This window comes from Heterodontus francisci, chromosome 13 (assembly GCF_036365525.1).
Source record: "Heterodontus francisci isolate sHetFra1 chromosome 13, sHetFra1.hap1, whole genome shotgun sequence".
Lineage (NCBI taxonomy): Eukaryota > Metazoa > Chordata > Chondrichthyes > Heterodontiformes > Heterodontidae > Heterodontus > Heterodontus francisci.
In genome coordinates this window covers 76,553,012-76,579,058 of record NC_090383.1, presented here as the reverse complement: position 1 = coordinate 76,579,058, position 26,047 = coordinate 76,553,012, and the positions used below count along the sequence as shown (strand labels likewise).

The 26,047-nt window shown below is 42.8% G+C and overlaps 1 protein-coding gene across 4 annotated transcripts in view; it reads right to left on the bottom strand.

Annotated features, from left to right (window-relative positions):
• rps6kc1 (ribosomal protein S6 kinase polypeptide 1) overlaps window positions 1–26,047 on the bottom strand; it is a 195,065-nt gene that overhangs the window by 101,003 nt on the left and 68,015 nt on the right. For 3 of the 4 annotated variants that reach the window (XM_068045018.1, XM_068045016.1, XM_068045017.1), the window contains one exon: window positions 10,603–10,986. In XM_068045018.1, the coding sequence (XP_067901119.1) occupies window positions 10,603–10,986 (384 nt within the window). Of the gene's footprint in view, window positions 1–10,602; window positions 10,987–23,855; window positions 24,003–24,153; window positions 24,309–24,583; window positions 24,690–26,047 lie in introns of those variants that run through there. The other variant, XM_068045019.1, reaches the window with a different exon arrangement.

Genomic DNA, 26,047 nt, shown 5'->3' with positions numbered 1-26,047 from the left:
ATCAGCTTAAAGTTACGGCAAGATCATGGCCCACTTCGCTTCCAATATAACTAATTCTTTTCATAAATGATACACAAGGCCATCAGGTTTCAGTTTTTACAGGAAAAGGAAGTAAATTGTAGAATGTTATCCCAAACACCAATAAAAATTCTGAAACTCATTGTATTAAAGAGTTTAACGTATTCAGTTATGTTGAAGCACTGGTCTTGGTCATTTGCCTTCACTCAGGCTTTTTGTACTTAATTGTAGACTGTTTGAGTTTTTTCAATTTTGTAGGTTGGCATGCCACTCAAAAAAGAGGCAGGCTATTAGCAGTGGGATCTGAAGAACAGACTGCAGATTCCCCGGCATGTGCATCACACAATATGACCAGCAACAATATAGTTATCTTTGCTCCAGCAGTCACTTTTACTTGTTTGAATTCCGAAAACAAAGATCAGCCTGTTCTGTGGTTGACAGTAGAAGGCCAAACACACACACCTCACTGATTATGGGCACTTTACTGCCATCCTCAGGAATATGTGACTCAATTCACACATCTCTGAACAGTGAGACATGTGGCAAAAAGCAACATTATTCTACAGAACCTCATGGTTTCCAACAACAGCACTTTTCCATTTATGGTGGTTAAGGTGTGACTTTCAGTACATTATTACTCATGATTTCGAATCTCAAACCCTTCTCTTGATTCAGGTACTTACCTTTGCTATGGGAAAACAAAATAAATTTAATGCATAAACATGGATGTAAAGGATACAAACTATAACAACCACAGTTTCCTGTGCCATTTCTGCAACACATTTTACAATACAATTTATTCCAAAAGACATCACAGTGTTAAAGAGAATAGGATCCTGAATTGTTGCAGTTTAACCACTGAAAGTACTGCGAAGAAACCAGCAAAAGAGGCAAAGAAGAAACACGATTCTGTGACTGCAGCAAAAGGCAGCCAACAGAGAAAGACAAAAGTTAAAAGAAAATGGAATAATTTCACCGCAGACTACTCTGCTAAATAGCAATGTCTCAGTCCCTTTTTCTAATCTGCTTTCCTTCCTAGCTTTTAGAATTCACCATCTGCACTTCATACACAGACCACCTTGGAAAGAGACTTGGGGAAACGATTTTAACCCTATCCAACTGCCCAGGTCACTTACTCACCAGAACTTAACCTTTCTGAATTTTAACCTGCTCTACTGGACAGGCAGCAAGGACACCCACCCAAACCAGCGGGTCCATCTTTATGTACGTAGGGTCCCAATGAAGAAATCAGGATCCGACTGCAATTTTAACTTGTGACCTGAGCGTGGCAGCTGTAGTTTTCCCTACCAGGTCAGAGGAGGCCCAAAACATGTAAGGTTTTTGATTTTCCTTGTAGACCAAAAAGAGCAGGTCTGCTCCTCCAGGACCCACAAGGAAAGCATAGGCTTCCTCTGCCACGGATTCGCAACTTTCCATAATACAGCCCACAAATTTATTCCCGGCACCTAGCAATCAATACTGCTACAAGGATATCTACTTGAAGTCCAAGTTAATTCCTTTGTGTCAGGAGATGTAGTGCTAATAATACTTAGAAACTACCATTCATTAAAACACCATTTAATAAGATAATTTTGACCTTCACCCCTTGGGCGATATCTGCAATAAAAATCAGGTCAGTTCTGCAATGGGTGAACAATTCTAACAAATTATAATCCAGGTAAAAATGAACCTTAATCATTTCAAATTTAATGTATGAGCATACAGATCCTTCAACCTCCATGTGAAGAAAATTTCAGTCCCAAGAGTACAGACGAAAACATAATCAGCATTTTTTACACTGCGGCAAAACGTAATGACATTTTACACGTTGTTTAGCTACAACACTGAAACCACCCTCAACCTTATCCAGCTGATCGACATGTCATTAACAGTCATGCAACTCTATTCCTAAAAGGAATAACCAGTTTTCCAAAGCATTGACAGACTACTAAGTAAATATCCACACTGAATAAATAGTTCACTACTTTATGCAGCCTCAAAGATGCATTCCTTTTTATGAAAAGGATGGATGCAACTAGAGGCTCTTTATAATAAGGAAGTGGAAGTCTGATAACTTAATCTTCCCTATTAATTTGGCACCAAAACTGAGGTAACCTGGCAAGGTGAGGCTATGCACTTTGACACATCTGCCAACCAACCAAATATGAGAGACACATTAGCCTGGATTTTAACTTACCTGACACTGCCAGAAGCAGGGGTGGTGGGGGGAGGGGGGAGTGGGGAGTGTGGAGTGTGTGGTTGCTAAGGTGCCGGGAACAGAGAAGTTGGGATTCCCCTGCAAGCTGGTTCCCTGTCTGGAAGTCAGCCAGATTGATAGATTTGCCTTTAGTGGAACGAGGAACAGACTGGCGGAGGCCGCAGGACAGTAGGCCCGCAGCAGTTGGGGGGTGGGGAGGGTGGGCGGGGGCGGAGATTTTGGAGGTCTTCTGGTTGCAGATCGTTGTCCTTAGGGAATGGGTTTGGATCAGAGCCCTCATGGAAGTTGCCCAGGCAGGCACAGTGGATCCAGCGGGTAGGTATAAAGGCAAAGGCACTCATCTCCTGGATCTGGCAGTCCTTGCCTGGTTTACGGAAGCTCTAAAAACCCAGCCATCCAGAGTTAAATTTGAAAAGTAGAACCACAATGTTTGGGTTAGAATTCTGACCTTTAAGACTTTAACCCACCCGCCCCAACTTTACCCAAACCCGTCCCTTTTTTAATTAAAATTCCACCCGCCCCCCACCACTACTTCTATCACTGCAGAACTAAATGGAACAAAGATCTTTTCTCAATATTACCATATCCATCATGTATATTGCCTTTTGGAGAGACAAGTGCCTTATCTCAGCAACTGCTGAAATCTTCCAGTATGTCATCAGAGTAACAATAAGGGCTGTGGGGGGGGGGGGGGTACAAATTAAACTTCAGCTCAGGGTCACAGATGGGAGACCTGAACCCATTTTCAGGTTCTAGCCTCGTTTGAATTTTACCAATGAGCTGCAGATGCCAAATGGAATTTCAAATTAAACCCTTCTCTGAAAGGAGGTCACACTATGCTCAAAGATTAAGCAAACACAAGAGGCTCAGAATCAATGAGGGAAGGGGAACAATAATTACTGCCAAGAGAGGAAACCAAGTGGTTAACAGAAATAGCTCTCAAGATTCTGCATGGGATTTAACACCTACCTCCAAAGTTTTTAAACTGTTGGAAAAAAACAGCTGATATTCTGCATCATTTAAAGTTACTTCAAAGAACTAAAATATCAGATTTTGCTGAAAAAGTCATTCTTTGAAACTTTAAATCAAAAATAAAATCAATGTGGAGTAATTTAATGCTTAGTACGTTGCCTAAAGAATGTCTGCAGCTCCTCTCCTGGTTCAGGAACATATAGTTGCTGATGGAAAGTAAAAGTTAGTGTAGAGGCAGAGTAAAGAACACAAACTACAAAACCGCGACTCGGTAGTCAATTAATATTTTACAAAATGTTGTACATACTAAGTAACATTATGCAACTGTTGAACAGAAATCAAGACCCAAATAGCACCAACATATGTAATGCTTGGGCTGGGGGGGTGGGGGCAGAATTCTGAGCAATACCACAAACCCAAAGTTGTGTATTTCAGTTTACAACACTCTCCCTTTTTAAAATCAACTGTAAAAAAGAAAGCTTTCAATGATTTTTGAAACAATGTGTAAATCAAATAAACAATATTTACATTTGAGTCCTACAATTAAAATTCACACTTTGCTTGTAGCTAATCGAGGTTACTCAGCCTTCCCTCAAGTGATTGAGGTACCTAATCTATCTTACTATACACATGTAATCACAGCAAAAATTTCTGGATAATATGAAATAGGCCAGTCTTTTTTTTTCCTCTTTTTCCTATATTATATATGTGAATCCATTAAGGCTTAGTTATAAACTGCTCAAACTTAAAATTCTCATTCTTATCTTTAAATCCCTTCATGGCATAATCCCTCCCCATCTCTGCAACTAGTTCTACATCACCACAATACCCCACCTCCCACTGCCCTCCAAACAACTCTCCATTTCTCTGCCTCCAGTCCTTCATACAATTTCCTCTTTACCCGCCAATGGCAGCTGTGCCTTCAGCCTCCTAGACATCACACTGTGGACATCTAGTCTTAACCCCTCTCTTCCTTTAAAACTCTCATTAAAATCCACTTCTCTGACCAAACGTTCGGTCATCACCCTCCTAAATAGCTCTTGCATTGTCATAATGTCCATTTCCCCGATGCCTCTGATGTTTTTCCTACATGAAAGGAGCTATAGAAATGCAGGATGTTGTTGCACAGCTGCATAGTTTTATTGAAGCAAAGAAAATTTACCAGAAGCCAAAAATAGAATAAAATACTCAGAAAAATGTTGAGAATGTTCTGAACATCATTCAAACAGCATTTAAACAGCATTTAACATAAAGAGCCTATAGAATGGCATATTTGAACTTTAGAATGTACACGAAAGAAAAATGTCACAGGAGCATTGACATAGTATTTGTTTATTTGTGTGCAGGTGCCTTGCCCAGCTCATCAGATATTCTAGGCAAACAGGATTCTGATAAGAAAATTAGCAGGATCGAGCATCTTAGTATATTCAAACTAAGTTACTGTAGTGCAAATTAATGTTCACCTATGTTGCATTTATAGACACATAGCTCAAGGCATCATGGATAATGCACTATATCATATGGTACAAAGTCATACTGATTAGAACCTCCAGATTCAAATCCCGATCTGTGCTGAGCTGGTTGACCTTGGCTAGAAAATCATTTGAAGAACTAGACTTGACCTTAGCACCTTTAGGCTAACTAGCAAAGGAATCAGCTAGGGTGCCTACTTCAAATCGCCTCCCAGTGACCACTGCTAAAACCACTGTGTATGTTGGATAAGGGCAGGGCTGAGCTTCGCTGTGATTCATTCAATAGTCGAATAGCATGCTAACATTCACCATTCAGGGTCAGACATCAAGAATACCCACTCAGGCAAAAAACTTATATAACCTACTAACATAGCGAGCCATGAGAGCTGTTGGCTGTTTACAGAGTAAAGATTCCCTCCAAGCCACATAGCAGCCTGACTTGGAAGTAATCGCCATTCCTCCACTGGATCAAAAACCTGGAACTCCCTTCCTAACAGCACTGTGGGCGTACCTACACCACATGGACTGCAGCGGTTCAAGAAGACAGTTCACCACCACCTTCTGAACAGCATTTAGGGATGGGCGACAAATGCTGGCCTTGCAAGCGATGTTCACATCCCATGAATGAATAAAAAAAAACATTCACTACAATCTAGGATTAGGTGATGATTTGTATAACTACCTTTCTTTTCTAAAAACTATTCACTACCTGAAATGTACAGAAGCCAATATCAACATAGGTCTTGGGATGGCTGACTTGTAAGCTGTTAAGAATTTATTTCACAAAGCAAAATAAATAGGCATTATTCTCATTCCAAACTTTGCTGTTTTATCCCCCTACAAACCTAGTATTTTACTACAAACACAGACGAAGCAGACACAAGGTCTTTGAAGTCATCTCAGGGAGTATCTGTGATGGTGGGATTGAAATAAATGTATGATGGGATAAAATCAGCTGGGGACACATTTGGACAAAAGCCTCCTCATGGCAACCTTTGTTGTTTCTGTAACCATTCGCTTATATTAGCGTCTGTGCAGCTGCGACTCATATGGTTTCACTTGAATGAAAATATTAAGGCAAGAAACCACCCGCTTATTTTATTTTCATTCAACTTTACTGTAATTATTTTGTAAACTGCATGCACAACAATAAACTAAACATCTGGAGAAGCAGGTAATTAACGTGTCATACCAAATTAACGCATTTAATACTAAGCCTATGCATGCGATCATAATTATAGCTGTTTTCTTCTAAATGATGATACTGTAGCTTAATGTATAATATAGTGTGCAAGTAGTGATTTTCTGTGTAGTCAGTACAAAAAAAGGGCAGCCATTGCTTGCCATGGTTCAACTAATGCAGTTCTCACACAACTCAAGTTTCACAAAGTGCACACAACAATGTTTCCCTCTGTCATTACTACATGCAGAATTACAAAAAGCTTCAGCAAATTCTATGAAAGTGTTCCCATTTACTTCCAAGCAGTTATACTAATGATTACAATTAGTCTATTAATTGAAAAACATTTTCCGAAATGTACTGTACTGCCTGGTGCTCCTGCTAAAATTGACTCATTTGGTTAATTTATGTGCAGAGTAAGATCATATTTGCATACTGCAACAGTATATTTAAATTAACTTTCAGGAGCCATAATCAGAAATTCTATTTGCAATTGAAATAAAAGTCATTTTTTCTTGGATATGCAAAAATACATTAACGTAGGATATAAATATTTTTGTTTTCTATGAACCAGTCTATTAAAGAGTGCCGTACCTATGGCAGTGTTGCATATCACATTTTGCTGTGTTTGCTCATATAGAAAATGGTGTGGCTTGTACTATTGCACCACAGCACCGCAAACTTATCCAACTAAAATTTACTTGAAAAATAAACACAAACATGAAAATGCGACATTCATATTATGAAACTACCTAAATCAACTCTACCTCTGCAGCCTCTACATCGCAGCTCTTGCACTCTGTTCTTCTGAGTCTACTATAGATGACCTCTCCCTCTGATCCACCATCATTGGCACAACCTTCAGCCATCAAGACTCAGCCATTTAGGACAGTATTTTCCACAGAAGCAGCAGCGGATGCCATGGCAGGTAACTGAGGGAGAGGGTGCCCCAAAATGGAGGCACCCTCTCTCCAATTTTTAAAAATCTGAAATAAAAAAGGCCTTTGCAGCCAGGCCACCATTGTACAAGGGGAGTCCTCCAGCTGAACCCAGGCAAGGGAGGGCCTCTGAGCCTGCCTGAAATGCTGGGCCCCTAGTCTGCCATCACGAGGCCACCTCCAGGCAGCTGCACTGTGCCCTCACTGCCTGCGGTGATCTGGAGGCTGACTGGGAAATCCCAGTTGGCCTCAGTGAAATAGGTTTTAATAGGCCTTTAAATGCCTCGACTGGCTACCCATCACTTGCAGACAAGTGGTCCCGCCACACCCACCCACCCCCTCCCAAATCCCACCCACAGGAAAATGGGCTGGGGGCGGGATGGAGCTCGGGAATTGGCACCCTGTCCAGCGGCGCGAAATTCCATGCCCACTTGCTTATGTGCCAACCCCTATCAGGGGCTAAAAATTCAGCCCTGGAATTTTCTCTCAAAGCTCTCCAAATCTGCTAATTCCCCCTACCTTCCAAAGCCTCCTCAAAATCCACCCCCTCAATCACACCCTTAAACTCTTCTCTCAACTCCTGCTCAGTGTCCAATTTTTCCCCTCACTCTTGTGAAAAGCCTTGAGAAATTCTGCTTATATTAAAGTTGCTATGTAATTGTGCATTGCCACGCTGTGGAACAAAGCTTTCTTTTATAGCCACGTCCAACCTCGCAGCAAGGTGGCTGCATTTTTATATGCAGTCCAACTGAGCAACCAAAGTCTGCCTGAAAACAACCCATTACAATGGCACTACTCCATAAATGAACTAAATTCTCAATGTACTGTATTCTAATTACACAAAAAATATTGGTGAGTTACGATTATCCAAATGTTAGATGTGCTATGGAGCGGGGGAGCATTACTGCTGAACCCAATTCTATTCTCACCTAACATTCATGTGGGGTGGGATATGAAAAATTCTCAACACCCTAAGCTTTCAATCAGAGTTGAGGTGCTGTGGTGAAGAACTGAACTGCAGCTCAGTGCTTCCCCACTGAGTGCAAAAGAATTCTGAATGGAAGGGAAAAACCTGTGATTATTCCCACACAGTTCCCGACAGTTGATGTTCCAGAACAGCATTAGAAAAAGTAACAGCGTCCTAAATCACTAAAATGAGGAACTGTGTTGAGTATTGAGGGCAGGCACCCAACAATAGGGAGAAGAGAAACTACTTTAAAAAGAGGAAGCCTCACCCTTAAATGGAACAAACACAGGAGGATCCATTTTCAGGAACTATAAAAACACTCACTCATTAACCAGCATGTAGTCAAGAAGCTATTTTGTACTGCATTCAGAAATCAATTTTGATGTCAAACAAGTTGTGGTTCATATATATGAGGAGGGTTTGAAAATTTTAGCAACTTCAAATACATAAATCTTCAGGGACAAAGTGTTAACCACTATATATGTGTGAAGAAATTAGTTCTTAAAATATTTTGTAAGAACATAGGAAATACTGAGCAAGAAAAGATGTTCAAGGCACCAAAGAAGTGTCTTCTGTACAGCATGTACAATCCACCATATTATGAAATCTGCCCTCTTTATTGAACCAGACAAGGGAAAATTCTACAAGATTTCTTCCCAAATTCGATCAGTCAAGCAAACCTATACAATTCACAAGGCATTTCCATGATCCCAGCAGCAAAGCAGCCACCATTTTCCATGAGATATTTGATTATTTACCCCTTTATAAATTTTTCAAAAACTGAGATTTACTTAGCTCAACTTTTAAATGAATGAATCTAGACACCATTAACTGCTTTTGTTGAAAGACTGCTGGGTCATAATATTTGACAGGTAGAAATTAGTTTATGCTTCTGATTTGATTTTCTTATTAACTCGTCTATGGCCTACAAAAATGGACATCTGATGCAGCCCTGTTAACACTTAAGTGATTTATACACTACCTACTTTTCTGCTTGTAACAGGTCAGAATTCCGAATGTTAGAAATGTAAAAGGATTTGAGCAAGTGAAAGTGGGGGGGGGGGGGGGTGGGTAGGAAGAAGAACAAAAGGGAAAGCTTGTGATAGGGTGATGGGCAGAAGAGATGAAATGACAAAAAGGTTTCATGGTTTAAGGCCTAAGGGATGCTGCCAGACCTCCTCAGTATTTCCAGCATTTTCTGTTTTTATTTCAGATTTTCAGCATCCGCAATATTTTGCTTTTGTGTTGTGTTAGTTAAAGAGAATGGATAGGTTGAAGGTTATTTCTTTTGAGGATGGTGGCGACCACAAATGTTTTGAAAGTGACTGAGGAAAAGGAGCTATCAACAATGCCTCCTAGCATGGGCCTCCTCGAGAGGTCGGCGGCACAGTGGCTCAGTGGTTAGCACCGCAGCCTCACAGCTCCAGCGACCCGGGTTCAATTCCTGGTACTGCCTGTGTGGAGTTTGCAAGTTCTCCTTGTGTCTGCGTGGGTTTCCTCCGGGTGCTCCGGTTTCCTCCCACACGCCAAAGACTTGCAGGTTGATAGGTAAATTGGCCATTAGCAATTGCCCCTAGTATAGGTAGGTGGTAGGGAAATAGAAGGACAGGTGAGGATGTGGTAGGAATATGAAATTAGTGTAGGATTAGTATAAATGGGTGGTTGATGGTCGGCACAGACTCGGTGGGCCGAAGGGCCTGTTTCAGTGCTGTATCTCTAAAACTAAAACTAAAAACTAAAAACTAAGGTATTTGAGTGGGAAGAGGATTAGGAAGCACCAGGTAGGTTTCATGGAAATGATAAGTTTAGAGAGGATAGCAAAGGTGGGGGTTGAGGAAGAGAGATAGGAGCAAAACTGCAGAGGGACAAGGATCAGGAATGAGGATGGGCAGGTTGAGGTAGATGGGGGAAGGTTGATTTGGCTGCAATATACTGATCTGACACAATGTGAATCTGCAGTCAGGCTACCATTTTGAGGGTATGGCCAAGGGTAATCTAGAGGGGCCTCTGATGCATCATAGATCTCTTTGGTCTCTAATCATAGATTACACATTTTTAATATTGCTTGTGGAATTTCTTTTGCAAGGTTACAATTAATGTGAGACAAACAAAAACCTTGCATTAGACAGGGTTGTTAGTCCAGCACTGGTACTAACCCACATGTTGGAAACGTGTGTGCAGGGGAGGGGAGGAGAGGGGAGTGAAAAGGAAAGTATGGCAAGTTTGCATAGGCAATTTCCATTAAAGAGTGGCGACAAGAATTCATAATGGAAAAGGTTGACAACCAAAGTGCGTCAAAAGGGACTAAGATGTTGAAGGCAAAAAGGGTATAAAAGGTTCTTCTGTATCATCTTATCTCTCTTAGCTCTAAGGGTTCTATATGGAATAACACTGGGCAGTCTCAATTGTGTTCTTCGTGGGCATGACACACAAGTAAAATGTGCCTGATTCGGCACTGACTTGAAATTCTCACCCAAACAGGCCACATGCTGACCAATGCAATTAGAGATACTCTTTCCTAGTTGGGGCTGAAGCATCTGTTGGAGAAGAGGGTGCTTTACTCTGTATATAATTATAAGAGAATCTCCATTGGAGAAATGGAAAGTGCTCCATTCTCAGCGTTTCAACTTCCCTGCTTGTCTGAACTTAAATATTCACACAAAAGCAATGTCAACCTCTGAATATTTCAATGCATTTAAGAGCTCTATGGAATTAATTTCGTCTTTTTCAAAAACACAAACACTTCTGATAAAAATGATTATATATACTATCGGCATATACATATTTTATAATTTAAAAAATCTCCAAAAGGCATTAATAACCTTTGTTAGACATACCTTGAACTCCCTGAAGAAGCATGTCAACTCCATTCCTGTAGAATTTGAAGGCACCTTCATAATCCTGTTCTGCCTCCTTTTGCAATGCCAGCTTTATCTGCTCTCCTGCCTTTGTCAAGTAGTCACCTCTTCCCATTCTATGTTTCAGACTTCCAATTGGTTGCGACCACAAGCCTTTGCTTCCTTCTGCTCCATCTTTGCTCCTCTCCTGATGAGGAAAGGTAGCAGATCTTGCAGTAGGTTCAGGGGAGGAATTAAGTCTTGTATATCTGCTTGGGGAACTTCTATTTGATGCCATTCCATCATCACATTCTGTGAGAGAATCCGTGTCCACTGTCAGCGACAGCAAGTCACTATCACTGGATAAACCTGGCTGATCGTGTTCTATGGAGAGTGTGAAAGGAGAGAAAATGAAGGTAAAGAGAAAGGTTTCAGTAAATACATTTGAGGAATACAGTACATTATATTCAAAATATTTCAAATGGGTATTGACCCACATTAGTTTTAGTAGCAAAGGACTTAACTGAGATTTAAAGAATCAGAATTCTAGTGGCGATTACAATTTAGTTTAGAGATACAGCACTGAAACAGGCCCTTCGGCCCACCGAGTCTGTGCCGACCATCAACCACCCACTTATACTAATCCTACACTAATCCCATATTCCTACCACATCCCCACCTGTCCCTATATTTCCCTACCACCTACCTATACTAGGGGCAATTTTTAACGGCCAATTTACCTACCAACCTGCAAGTCTTTTGGCTTGTGGGAGGAAACCGGAGCACCCGGAGGAAACCCACGCAGACACAGGGAGAACTTGCAAACTCCACACAGGCAGTACCCAGAATTGAACCCGGGTCGCTGGAGCAGTGAGGCTGCGGTGCTAACCACTGCGCCACCCCATTCAGATTCAGTTCGTCTGAATAAATTTATCGAGAATTCCTTGGAAGCTTCCCATTAGTGGAATGATGCACCTCAGTAGGAAGAAGTATGAGCAGGGTTACTCCTTTCCATTGTCTGGTAACATCAAGTACAAAGAACCTCTAGTGCTGAATCGTAAAATAAGTAACCATGGCAAGTCACTTTTGCATGCCAAGGTGATTATAACCTAAAGAACATGTGCTGCTTGTCCAAAGTTAGCAGTTTAGTGCACCACTCCATGTTTTCCAACTTGAGCACTTAACTGTCTTCAATTTGAGAACAGGAGAGCAACAATCTCAGCTATCCCAGTACAACATGGCTGCTTCTTAACACTGGTGTAAATGAGAACATTTATCAAGCAGTTGCCGGACATTTTTAACTATTGTTCCCAGTCTTCTTCAACTGGCATTATACCCAAATGAGAAATGAGGCCTGGAAATATACATTTACTTCACAAACTGATAGCCTCATGCAAGCAATTAAAAACAAATATTAAGCATCTATAATCCTTTTTCTTTTTTTAAAAAAAGAATTCCGCACATATGTGGCACGTTTACTTATTGTAACACTTGCTACCGCCATCACATTACATGTACTCCTCCCAGTTCCATTTGCACAGTTAGGCAGCTGTTCTCCACAGCACCGCCCCACAGAGAATTCAGAAGATCAGGACTGTGGCCGAGCACCCTCTCATGACACATTCAGCCATTTCTGCCTTTACTCTTCTTTATGCCACCTCCTGTCCCAAACACAGGTGCATCCTTCCAATTGCCAGTACAACCCATTTCCACCTGAGTGATCACATTCTACTCCCCCTCTCCCTCCCAAATTCTTGACTGTCAATCAGCAGCAGTCAGCAAATAAACTAAAGGTGCATTAAGCAGTTTTGGTCAATTAAAGCCAGTTGCTGGCTGACACTGAAGAATTTAGTAAGAAGCACAGCTTCTCAAGCTATATGGGCTTGCTGGGGAGAGGAAAGCAGGTTAGTAACCCGAACATAGCAGGCGGCATTGGCCAATGCTCACACACTTACCAACTCCCAACTTCTATCAAATGAACCATCTGACTCAAACTCCAGGACCCTCACTCTCCTAGTCTGCAGTCCACACAACTTTCAACCACAGTTCTGCTGCACCACAGTAGACCCTATTTCTGCCAAATCGTAGGGCCATCCAAACCAGCACTCCCAAACTCCAGGTCCTCTTGTAGTCCTAAATTTCACAATGCTGTCAATCCTCAAAATTCTCAGCAAGTACTTTAAAGCTCACAAACTCCTTGGCCAATTCTAACAATCCCACAACCTCCTCCAGGGCTCCCTAACCCAGTCAGTCGCCAGGACCACTACATGATCTTGCCGAGCATCTTTATTTATCTTTCACTTTCAAGAAAGTATACAGATAACTAAACCAACATGAAATAAAAAATCAAAATCAAAATACTGCACATGCTGGAAATCCGAAATAAAAACAGAAAGTACTGGAAACACTCAGCAGGTCAGGCAGCATCTGTGGAGAGAGAGAAGCAGGTCCAACGCATCGGGTCTGTGACCTTACATCAGAACATTGAGTTCAACATTGAGTTTTGACAAAAGGTCACAGACCTGAAGCGGTGGCTCTGCTTCTCTCTCCACAGATGCTGCCTAACCTCCTGAGTGTTTCCAGCACTTTGTTTTTATTCATGAAATAAAAACAATTCCACTAATTTATTTTTTTTGTGGAAAATATACACACTTGGAGAATTACTGACATAGAGCTGTTGGGCTGAATGGCCTGTTTCTCTGCTGTAAACCCTACGTAGCATGATCCCAAAATACTGCCAAATTTCCCAAAATACTAGTTAATATAAACTCAATGCACTATAAATCAATGGCCCCCATAATACACTGTACAATATCTGTCACAACAATGTTATAAAACAATTTTTCGTCTTAATTTTCTCCTTTTCCCCCCTGGACACATGGGCTCCATAATAACTGTGATGTGGGAAGGGAGTGTAGGGGGTTAGGGGGATGGGGGAGGGCAGGGGAGGGACAGAGATTTAGCAGCCGGGAAACCCAGAAGTGCATTTCTCAGGAGATCCGGCCAAATGGGTTTCCCAGCCAGAACCAGCCAAATTGTGAGGCTGGCTGCCAAGGAGATGACCATCGGGGAGGTCAGCAAGGCAGTAAGCCATCGGGTGTCCAAGTGCAGTGGGCGGGGTGGGGCATGGCGGGAGGGGTGGTTCTGGCAGTCTAATTGCTGGGGTCTGCTTGAGGGGGAAGTTGACAGGTTTTCTTGGTAGGGGTGTTGGGTGGAGGGTTCGTAATAGAAACACTCATGCTCCTCTTGGTCCACAAGTAGTGCTGGACAGGCACTTGTCCATCCAGCCCAAAAAACCCAGCCCCTATGAATTAAATGTGAAATAGAGGTTAAACTAAATCAGTCTTATTAAAATATTTTAAGGACAGATCTACCTCCAGCGAGCTTCTTAGTTGCCCATCTCACCCAATCCACGTCCGTTAATACCAAAAGTGGAGGAATTAGGAATGAATGTCATTTTTAAAAAAAATATTTATGCCCCCGCCCATTCTTGGCAGTTAAAACTCCCCCGTGCCATCACAGTGTATGATTTCACATGGGCCAGGTGTTCATGTTTTCATCTGTAAGCCAAAACGAGGAGTGTCAGAAGCTATTCAACAATGCGAATGTCTTACAGTAAGCCTGATCTGGTCACCATCTAACATATACACTTTCAACAGATGTCACTAAATAGGGATCAAAATCAGAAATCCTGGCTGGTTCTCCCCTCTTATGCCAGGAGCATTGATTTTTTAGCACTCCTGCAGCACGAAATTGAATCTGGGACTTCAGATCTGTATGGCTCAGTTCCAAACTGCCTTTAGCCACTGGGGACATTTCAGTTATTTCTAAAGGCAATTTCATGCTCTCTCAGCACCATGCATAGTATTTAGCTAACTGCTCCTGGAGCTCAGTTAAATGCTGATGTACAACTAGCAGCCAGTAAGTGCTTAAACATCCCTCAGAGAGACCTTCTTCTCTAAAGGTGCCTGGTTTCTTCTCAGTAAATCCTCATAACAGCACAGCTGAGCTGATAACTTGTCATGTAGAGAAATATGGGGGTACATTTTCCAACATACATTGTTGCATTGCTTTGGAGCATCAGTATACAATGGAGGCATTTTGCTCTCTAAAGTCCTTCTTTAACCATCTCAATATATCTATGTACTATTAAAAATTTTGCTTCAGGTATACGCTTTCAGTGCACATCCTTGTGTTCTGTTATCTCAATTTTTGCCTGCATTTTTGTGTCAACATTTCTCATAATAAATTACTGTCAACATTTCTGATTCAATTTTGCCAAGTCAACTGTCTGAAGTATCTGGCCACTAGGTTGCTCTGTGGATTAAGCTTCTGAAATCTCTCTCGCAACCTAGTTAACATTGCGTACAGGGCATCTAGACCTGTGTGAACAAGGAAAGCAACACTATGTCGCTTCAACTAATCAGACTAAAGAATCATTAATGAGACATGCAGAAGCTAAACAAGGAAGTGTAAGTCAGAATACTTAGTTCAATGTAAAATCATGTACAGAAAGAAAAATGCCATTGAGAGAGGAAAAAGAGAGGGAAAAACGTGAAAGGAAACAAATATTTTTTAATTAAATTTCCAACAATAATTAAAATGAAGGAATGAGACAACGCACTTGTAGAAGTAAATTATCAGTGTTAGAGGTTTTTGGTAGTTAAGACGTTTCACACTGATAAAAATTCACACATTTGAATGGACAAGCTCTAAATCTTTTGGCATGTTTAGTGAGTACCTAGTGGGTAAGTACAGCAGCTTCACTTCACAGCCTTCATGTCTTTGAATACCAAATCTCTTGGTGAGATACCAGCATAGCAAAGCTTCTGGAGGAGCAGGGCAACTCATACAGCAACGTCCTGATTTCCACATTTAACTGCGCATGTGTGGAAGTCGCTGTCCGATCTGCTCCATAATGCTGAACACCGAAAGTGCAAAATCCAAGCTCTTGTATATTCATCAATTGATTCTGGGTAATGCCATGGGAAATTTAACAACAGAGATATAACAATAGATAATATGCACCCACACTAATTCCTCTTTTAAGGTACTTCTTTCTGTTCCATGCTCTGCACAATTTTTAACCAAGAGCCAAATAGATGAGCTCACCCTAGACCTCTGCCAATAATGCACTGAAATTAGACACCAACTTGCAGACGAAGATAACTCTTCCTCTAATTTTCTCCCTCCTTATGGGAAAGCACTTGCCTTGGCTTTTTTTAATGTCACTTCCACAAGATGCAAGGCTAAAATCTGGAGCATTAATTCATTTTCCATTACTTCTCAACTTAACATGCTGCCTGTACGGGCAAATTTATAAAGGTTGAAGAGTCAGGCTATCTAAAGCACATAATCTCCATTTCAGAAAACAACATTGTAATGCCTCTATTGAAGAAATTTATTGACTCGCATAAAAAAATGTATTTGAAAAAATAACTTCTCTCCAATAGCTAAGATGGTCTGCTCAGTCATGAAAATACTGGTATCAGTCAGCATTCATAACCAGGCTGACTGCAGATTACTCAAGACTTCACTGTCATGTCCTCTCCTCCACCAACTGCCTTCCTTTTGTCATTCTTCCTGTGAAATATATGACTATCACAGCTTTGGCCTGTCAAGTGGCATTTTCAAAGCTCAAGTTCATTCCATCATCTGATAGTACTAATAGTTAGTCATACATGTCCTGCCCAATTCAAACTCCTTGTGATAGCAAAATAAATCACTACATGCTAACCACTCTATCTTTAGGGCAAGTGATTTATCACTCAGACAGGGAATCATGCTGCACATGGCAAGTATAGAAATCTGCAGGATTTGTCACCGGATGTCACATTGCAAAAAATTGCCCTACTGAGGAGTATTGACAGGCAGAGAGATCTGGGCGTACAGGTCCACAGGTCACTGAAAGTGGCAATGCAGGTGGATAAGGTAGTCAAGAAGGCATACGGCATGCTTGCCTTCATCGGTCGGGGCATAGAGTATAAAAATTGGCAAGTCATGTTGCAGCTGTACAGAACCTTAGTTAGGCCACACTTAGAATATTGCAAGCAATTCTGGTCGCCACACTACCAGAAGGACGTGGAGGCTTTGGAGAGGGTACATAGGAGGTTTACCAGGATGTTGCCTGGTCTGGAGGGCATTAGCTATGAGGAGAGGTTGGAAAAACTCGGATTGTTTTCACTGGAACGACGGAGGTGGAGGGGCGACATGATAGAGGTTTACAAAGTTATGAGCGGCATGGACAGAGTGGATAGTCAGAAGCTTTTTCCCAGGGTGGAAGAGTCAGTTACTAGGGGACATAGGTTTAAGGTGCGAGGGGCAAAGTTTAGAGGGGATGTGCGAGGCAAGTTTTTTTTACACAGAGGGTGGTGAATGCCTGGAACTTGCTGCCAGGGGAGGTGGTGGAAGCAGATACGATAGCGACGTTTAAGAGACATCTTGACAAATACATGAATAGGAAGGGAATAGAGGGATATGGGCCCCGGAAGTGCAGAAGGCGTTAGTTTAGGCAGGCATCAAGATCGGCGCAGGCTTGGAGGGCCGAATGGCCTGTTCCTGTGCTGTACTGTTCTTTGTTTGTTCACATTCTATCCTCTTAGCTAATGCTTGATGTTCTCATTATACAGCATATTCCAAAAGCAACCAGATTCTGTTTTCATCAGACAATGGTATGCTCCATCTATTTTCCTGCACCATCCAAAAATTGCTGACGTCAGACCACTCCTCGGCAAGCATATCCTTAAACTACCAAGGGTTACCCATTTTAAGACACAATATCATCAATACTATATAGCTCTGTGGCAATCATTAAGTTGTTAAAATTAATGTTGTGGAATTTCAGATTAATAATTAGTGCATCTGTTTTTAGTAGTGTTAGTTGAGGGAGAAATTTTTGCCATGACACAGTCAGAACTGCCTGCTCTTTTTACAAATAATCACGGCACCTTTAAATAAGTAGAAAAATCTCAATTAGTATTTCATCTGAAAGATGGGGGCATCTGCAACAATACAACATTCCTGAAGTGTTAACTAGATCATGCGCTCAAGTCCTAGAATGAAGCATGAACCCACCATCTTTTGATTCAAAAGATTATGAGGTGACAAGATGAAAATAAAATCAGCCTGAACATGTCATTTTTCTACAAACCATATCTACAGACCCTGCTATACTTGGGTGTTAATGACCAAGGACAACCATCTCCACAGATGAGTATGGAGCCAGGTGGAGAGCTTCATCATCTACTGCTGACTGCATCAGAGAAATGGCATGGCCAGTGATAGACAAGGTCATTGCACTCTCCAATTTTCTGCTTCTTCTAGTCAGGCATAGGGATCATCCGCAGAATCAACCAATGTGCTTCCCACTCATGAATCAAGCAGATAACTGATCCATTAATCAGCAACATCAATACATTCATCTCTTTCCCACTGATTAGCAACAGCAGTGCGGCACAGCTTCCCTATGTCACTACACTGTTGCATTTTCCAAAGTACAGGGAGGTCATGGATGGAAATCACATTGCCAACCTGGCATCAGGTTCCGCCCCTGCTTACCGATGCATTGTAGTTCACCCAATGCTAACTCCACAAACTCACAAACTGCATTCTGTGGGTTCTGTACAGCTCTGCTGGCACTTGGCAATGTTTGCAGGAGAGGGACAAGGTGCAATGAGATATTATCTTGTTATGGGCCTTAGCGCTTCTGAGCTTTCAACTGATTAAAAAAAAAACAAATGTTGGAATGCTGACTGCAAGAGACCCCTTCAAGCAGAACTTGCATTAAAAGATACTGGCCTGGATTTTAAGCACCCGACGCAGACCTTGGCGGCGAGCTCGAAAAATGGCAGCCCGCACGCCAAACAGCCCCCACGATCTCCCGCACAGCATCTCATTTAAATAGACAGGGTGGCCCACACCCCCCAATCACATGGAGAGGGCGGGCTGCCCGTCGCCAGCAATGGCGTCAGCTGCCTGTGTGCATGTGCTGGTGTCATTTTTAAAGGGCAGCCAGCCCTGCCGGCATATTTAAATTTTTTTAAAGGTACACCCCCCCACCCCCCAAAAATTTATCAAATAAATTTCTAATGCCCCTTTCCCTCCCCTGTAACAATTACATTAACTATTTGCCCTAACCCCACCCCCCCCTTTTAAACCTGACCTTGCCCCCCAGACTGCACAAAGTTTAAAGTGCACCTCTTCCCACCATCACCTACACCCATTACGTTTAGTTGACCCCATACCCCACCCTGAAAATCTTAATTCCTACCCCCTCCCCAACAGTGTCATGCCAGCTTTCCACAGACAGGGAATTGAAGGCGTGGGAATGCTGGCTGCCACACTGAGCATCGCAGCAGGCCCGGAAGATTCAAGGTACGTTGATTTAAATTTATTCATGTCATTCATTTAAATATTTAAATCCAGGTCCCGCATCGCCCAGAGACTGGGGGTGGGGGGGGCACCACGGAGCCTCACCGCAGCTGGGAGGATCGGCCGGGCCATCCCGGCATCGGCTTCCGTGGCGGATCACTGCCGGAACCATCCTCCGGAACCCCCCCCCCCATGCACTACCCACCACCCCCCCACTCCCCCACCCACGAAACCTGATGTCATGGGCTTGGTAAAATCCAGCCCACTGTGTGATTAATTTGTATGTTTATAATAGTGCATGAAAGGGGAAAAAAATAATAAAATAGGACAGCATTAGCTCTGGGTTCGGGAGAAGCCTGCAGATTCCCCTTCCAAGCTGATGGGCAAGGACATCCGGGGTAATGTCCAAGAAAGTCAAGAATCTATCATTTCTAAACCTTCTTCCAGTTTATGCTTTTTCCGTTGCATTATGTGCTATCCTGCTAGGTAGAGAGAGAAGACATTTGACATGCTGTAAGTTGAAGAAGAGTATATACCCAACCTGCAGCCTATGCTGTGCGCTAGTAAGTGACCATGCTATCTTACTGTAGTGTTTTGAAATTGCAATGGCATTGTGCATTGTGTGTACTTGGGGCTGCTGTAGAACACACATGCTAGCAAAGGGAAAGCGAAAGTAAAACAAAATAAAGACAATTCCATTATGTTCAACAGCCTGCTGCTCTGTCTCATCATGCTGTCTCAGTCTAAGCCTCACATCTTATTCTAAACTTGGTCAGACTTCTGTAAAGTCCAGAGGGACATCACACTTACTATGATTTTTGCATACAAAGTCCTTTAAAGAGGTCAATATGCGGGTTGCTGCTCTAATGTGTGCCCTGCTAGAGTATGCATGGAAAACAATGAAAATGTTGTGTTGCATGGTTGTGTGAGGGTTGGGAGTGGATCACAAATAAACACTAGACAAGTTGAGAGGTGATGCTTGCATCATACATATTTGGGTTATCAAAATGGAAAAAAAGTACTGTTGGAAAGTCTCATCTTGGCTGGTTCCTCAAGGTGTGCCATCTTTTTCTACATCAGTTCCCAAATCCTGCTGGCAGTGTACACAGTACTGACCCTGATTGCTACCTACTGCCAGGAAGACCATGTCACTGTTCTTTGGGAAGGCTGTCCAAGTAGGACAACACTCCTTGCATGCACCTCATTCAGCAGCACATACATTACACCAGCTGCCATGCAGGCATTGTTCAAACACATACCCAAAGACTCATTTCTTGCCTCTACACTCAGTTTGTCACCCACTGGTTTTGCCAGTTTTCTCAGTGCTGGGATTAGATTCTAAAACCTCCATTTAAAAAATGTTGCACATGCAGGAGGATTGCACATAAGGATTCCAGATCCAAAGGTGAGTTGTGAGTTTTACAAAAAACTCGATAAGTATTTGCCTTCTAAATGTCTATGACAGAAACATTACAAATGAAGGGCATAATATGTAAACAGAGAGCTGGCACTTTGCTCCAAGGGTGCATTCCAAAGGAAACTCCTTTTACTTTACTCCAATGTCATCAGCATCAGTAGCTGAAGTCTTGGGAAGTCAATGGTACTGGCATATATAAACTACCAGCCTCCACACAACTGACTGCAGACCCATATTCTACGGGCCTCCCATTCTGCCAGTGATTCATGCAGATGTTAAAGATCTTATGGCAATATTCAAAAAAGTGTGTTCTCCTGATGTCCTGGCCAACATTGCTTCTCGACCAACTGCTGACATGGACGGTCTTGTGCACAAAACAGTTGTGTTAACACCACTTCATAGTAATTAATTGTATGTGAAGTGCTTCGGGATGTTTCCGAGGACACTATTACATACTTAGTAAATGCAAGTTCCTTTTCTTCTCTCTCAAGCAACCTTAAGAGTCTCAAAATCAGGTTCTCCCTAAAATGGTCAGGTTCCTTGCTGCCCTCAACTGCTCGGTTACTTTCTCCTTACAATTACTAACAGAAGCTACATATATTGTCCTAAAAATGGCAGCAAGTCACCAATGTCTGGTAACATTCATGGTCATGGATTCAAAATTGTGATAAGATTACTGCAAGTTATGAAAGGTCACAGATCTGAAACGTTAACTCTGCTTCTCTCTCCACAGATGCTGCCAGACCTGTTGAGTATTTCCTGCATTTTCTGTTTTTATTGCAGATTTCCAGCATCTACAGTATTTTGCTTCTATTTTATGAAATAACATAGCTGATTTCTGAGAAATTCCATGGTCAAACGAGCCAATTTTTTTCTTTCAAAGTTGATTTTAAAATTCAGCTCCTTAGCGCCCTATTTTTGAACAACATTTTGGTGACGGTGTGCGCGCGCACCGGAAGTATGTACAGTAGGCAAATTGCGATGTCAATCAGCATGTAACACAGGTTTGACACCAGTTGTGCCATTTTTGACCTCAAAGTTCCAGCTAACATCCTCCCTTAACTTTGCATAGCTGAACATGCATTCAGCAGTAGGAAGGACCTCACATCAGCACTATTTAAGGTGATCATCAACTACTTTCAGGTTGGTTACTGATTGATTTCGACTAGCTCTTTATGAGTTTGTAGAAGTGCTGTGAGCTTTCTACTGCTATTTAAAGTTAGTGAAGTTAGTGTTGCACGCGAAGGCCTTGGTTCTGACTTCACACATTCTGGTCAGACTATTTGTTACCATCGCCTTGGCCTGTGATATGCCAAGGAGGTTGAGCAGAGGCAACACAGAGGGGGACAAGCTGCTCGCAAAAGAAACTGGAGGACTCTCAGTAGGAACCGTATCCACCCAGAGTCTTCAGGGAGCATTTCTCATACCTCAAACTCACTGTGGAACAGGGTGTGCACCATTTCCATTTTACAAAGGAGGTATCCATTGAAATCTGCCTCTTCTTGCAGGCAAACCTGTAGCTGCAAAGCAGGTTGAGGACAGCATTGCAATGGCTGTGAAGGTGACCATGGCTATAAACATCTTTGTGTCGGTATCCTTCCAGGTTGGAGCAGGCAACATCTGCACCATCTCTCAGTTTTTCATTCACTGCTATATAAGGGAGATGACTGACACTCTTTACATTAGGAAAGGGGAGTTCACAGCTTTCAATCTGGCCAGAGAGAAGCAGGTGGAGCACGCACATGGCTTCCCCAGGACAGCCAACTTCCCCATGGGGAAAGGTACCATCGACTGCGCACACATGGCTTTGCACGAGTCACATTTAAATGCAGAGTTGTATGGAATCGCAAAAGGTTCCACTCCCTGAATGTGCAGTTGATGTGCGACCATACGTAGCATATCATGCAGGTGAAAGCCCAGTATCCTGGCAGCAGTCATGATGCCTTTGTTCTGCAACAATCTGCTGTACCATCAGTATTTGAGCGACCACATCAAACCAGAGTATGGCTACTGGGTAACTATGACTATCCATTGACCACCTGGTTCATGATTCCACTGCGTAACCCAACCACATACATATAACCAGAGCCATGCTGCCACAAGAAACATCAAGAAGACTGTTGGGGTGCTCAAGTAAGGGGTCCGGTGCCTGGTCCACTCTAGAGCAGCCCTGCAATACTCCTCAGAGCAAGTGTCACGATTCATCACCATTAGGGTACAGCCATTGCCACAAGGTATACAACAAATAGAGGAGGAAAATAGGAGAAGCAGGAGGGAAAGGAGGGAAAAAAAAGGAACAAGAGGAGGAGAAAGGAGGACGACAATGATGATGACACCACACTCCTTTCTGACCGGGCTGTCCATGATCGGCTCATCGGAATGCGGCGCCAGTAAATGCAACCCCAATTCCTCATTCAGCAACAGTCCCACAGACTACCTTCTGTCGCTAAAGATCACCGCATCCTCTTGGACACAATGCTGAAATAAAAGCCACCGCAAAACAACCATTTCAAACCAAATTTATCAAACTATCCAATAGTCCACACCGAAGTCAACTAATCACCCTTGTGCATTCCCTTAGTGACCATCTTCCGAATGCCTTTGCCTGACAGAATACTCCTGCGCATTGCTACCCCAGTGGCTGCAGCATGGCTGCTGACTTCCATGTGCGAGAGATGGCAGATGGCCTTGCACTCAAGAAGCTTCTGCCCGAAGAAGATCTGGCTTTAGATTGCATCATCTCGGCATGGATGGCAACAGTCTGGGCTGGCTGGCTGACAAGCAACAGCAGGGGCACTGGTGGAGTGGCAGTTGTAGGGTCATGCTCCTGAAGGAAGACAGTGGGGTCATGCTCCATGGAACCATTGCCACTCCCCCAGGGCGGTGCCTCAGCAATTGTGGTAATCTGTTGGAGAACAGATTGCTGGATTGCTGAGAGACCCTGCAAGCCCCTTTGAGCACTGGTATCCAGAGTCATGACGGCAGCAGTCTTAGCCTGCATAGAAACAAGCTAAGATAATATGACCAGTTTGATTCAGCACGCAGACATTGGGTGGCTTCTACTTGTGCTGTAATGGAAGCTCAGACATTAGCCATCAGACGCTGAATCATGAGTGGGCCTGCAAGTGTTCTTGTGGAGTTGGCCACTGCTTCCACACTGGACAGGATGGGCTCCAAGCTCTGTGCAAAGCCAGGTGTCAAGTTGGTGCCAACTCCTCCATGCTCCTTGACAGTGACAGAAAGCTTTCTGGCAGGTTTGGAATGCACCAGGCATTTCATAGTGCATGCCCATCAGCCTTATTCTGTACACTATCCCATCATTCCTGATTGGAACCCTCTGCAGCAGAACTTGTGGGTAACCTTGCCCTCCAGTGAGCTAGCACCAGTGCTATCCTTTCCCCCTGCCCTGGCTGCAGGTCACTCATGTCCAGTGACTCACCACATGCAGAACCCATCTCTACGCTACCTTCTAAAGTAGGCACAGTGCCAGTATCTAAGCTGGTAGCTGAGAGTGTGAGATTGAGTGAAAGTGTTTCCTCATCATCAGTCTCTTGTTTCTCTTGCATTTTATGCTCCCGCACCACTGCCTGGCCAGACCATAGTTCTTGGGTATCTGAAAGGAGAAAGGCACAAGGTTAAGATTGTGGTGAGGGAAGTGGGAAGCAAGAGGAACAAGCATACAGCATCTGTAGCTTGTAAATTAGAATAAATTGTGGGATGAGAGCGAAGCGGGATGCGAGGAGGAGGATTAGACGGGAAAATACCATCACTTCCAATCCTTTCAGCTCTGCTGTTGGCCAAGGCCTCAGTTGTGGTCGCTCGAATGATGATGAACACTGTCTCTTCCATCAGGCTGAGCACATACAACTGTGCCTGTCCCCGCCGGTTGCTGGTGCCTGCAGTTCTGTGCTACCTTGTCCTGCAAGAGACAGGGAAGTGTGTCATTGAGTGTGGTGCAATGTGTTTGGGTGATGTGCCTGTCACAGTTGAATAGTTGGCAGTGTGTGCAAGGTGTTAAAATGTGTATGTGAAGCTTGCAGCAGGGTAAGGTGAAACTATGAATGTGAAATATAAGTCACGGTTGATAGAAATTGTTGGTAGGTGAGTGAAGGGGGGAGTGTTGGTGAATTGAGCAGTGTGTTAGGTTAGTGGTTCAGCAGTAAGGATATGGGGTTTGAAGATGCACTCACTGACCTTGACCATTCCTGTGAGATCATTGAACATCTTGTTGACACTACACTCAGGTCCTCGGTGCTTTGACCACAATGGCGATCTGCTCCCACCGCCTTTGCAGTGTCTGTCTGGAGGGCCTGCTAGTCCCCTGTAGATAGAGGGCTGCACTCCTCCTGTCCACCTCATGCATCAAAGTCCTCCAGTGGTGTTTGAGAACCTTGGAGCACACTCTCTGCTGTGTTATGCACCTTCCCCCCATAGATTCTCCACTTTTTGCACCAGCATCCAGCATTTCCAGGTACATCACTGGTTAGATGCAAGTTCAAACACCTTCGAACTACCACAACCTCAGAAAAAAGCATTCCTAGTAAAATCAAAAGGGCATCAAATGAATTCTAATGGTAGTAAAATAGCTTTACTGCAGATAAGCATTCAGGTACAAGTGCCATTGTCAACAGCCATCTACGTTTGCTGCTAATCGCAAGTTACCTCAGAAGGCAGATGCCAAACCATGCCCAAGGGGTGCTTCAGTGCTCCCAAAGTAACCCTGCAATTTAAAATCTGAATGCATTGCGAAATTGTAACCATTTGTTAGGGGTTGCAGGTTACTGTTAAAATAAAAGAAATTATTTTTTGAAAGCTATTAAAAATGTAAATTTTATTGAAATCAGTTTTGAAAGCTGCACAGTATAGTACTGAGCCACGCAATCCAGGAACAGCCCACATTCCAGCTCTGGTCTATGCTGAGTTAGTCATTCAATGCCAGAGTGACTGTGGAGAAGATTAAATTCAGTAGTTCTCTATTAGGGTGAAGGAATAAAATGCAAGGGTTCCCACTCCCCCAGTGACTTCTGATGTAAAGCATGTATGTGGGCATCAAGTGAGGGCAGGATAGAGCTTGGTTTTGGTTCCCTCCACAGTTGAATGCCTAACAGCATTCACTGTTTAGGCTTACACATAAAAGATTGTTATTTCAGCACGATGAACAATACAAATTAGAACTGTACAGTTTTGGGTACAACATTTAATATAATAGTTTCTCATAAATTTGGAAAGCTTGCCAAATCACTGGTAAAATCAGTTTCTTCACAGCCTCCTTCATAAACTGCAGCAAGTTGGAACCAAACGCTCTGAGGCTTAAGAAGCATGTGTAATAGGCATATGCATTCATAATAAACTGACAATAGCGCAACTTAAAAGGGCCAACTATACATGGCTGGGCAGGAGAGACCATTAAAAATGGTTGCAATCCCCATCAAAGCAGGAAGGTTTTTGCACTTCTTTAAGTGCTTCCTCTTACTTCACTTGTGCACCTTTCTACTGAATACAAAAGTGACGTCTTTCTACTGTGCAATGCTTTTCTCCAAATACCATCATTCGTCAACATCCTCCTCTTGAATATCATTCCAGAACAAATGTCAGCTACAGTTCCTTTTGAATCCTCTTTCAGGAAAAAAAAACCATAATTCTTATAAATCTATAATG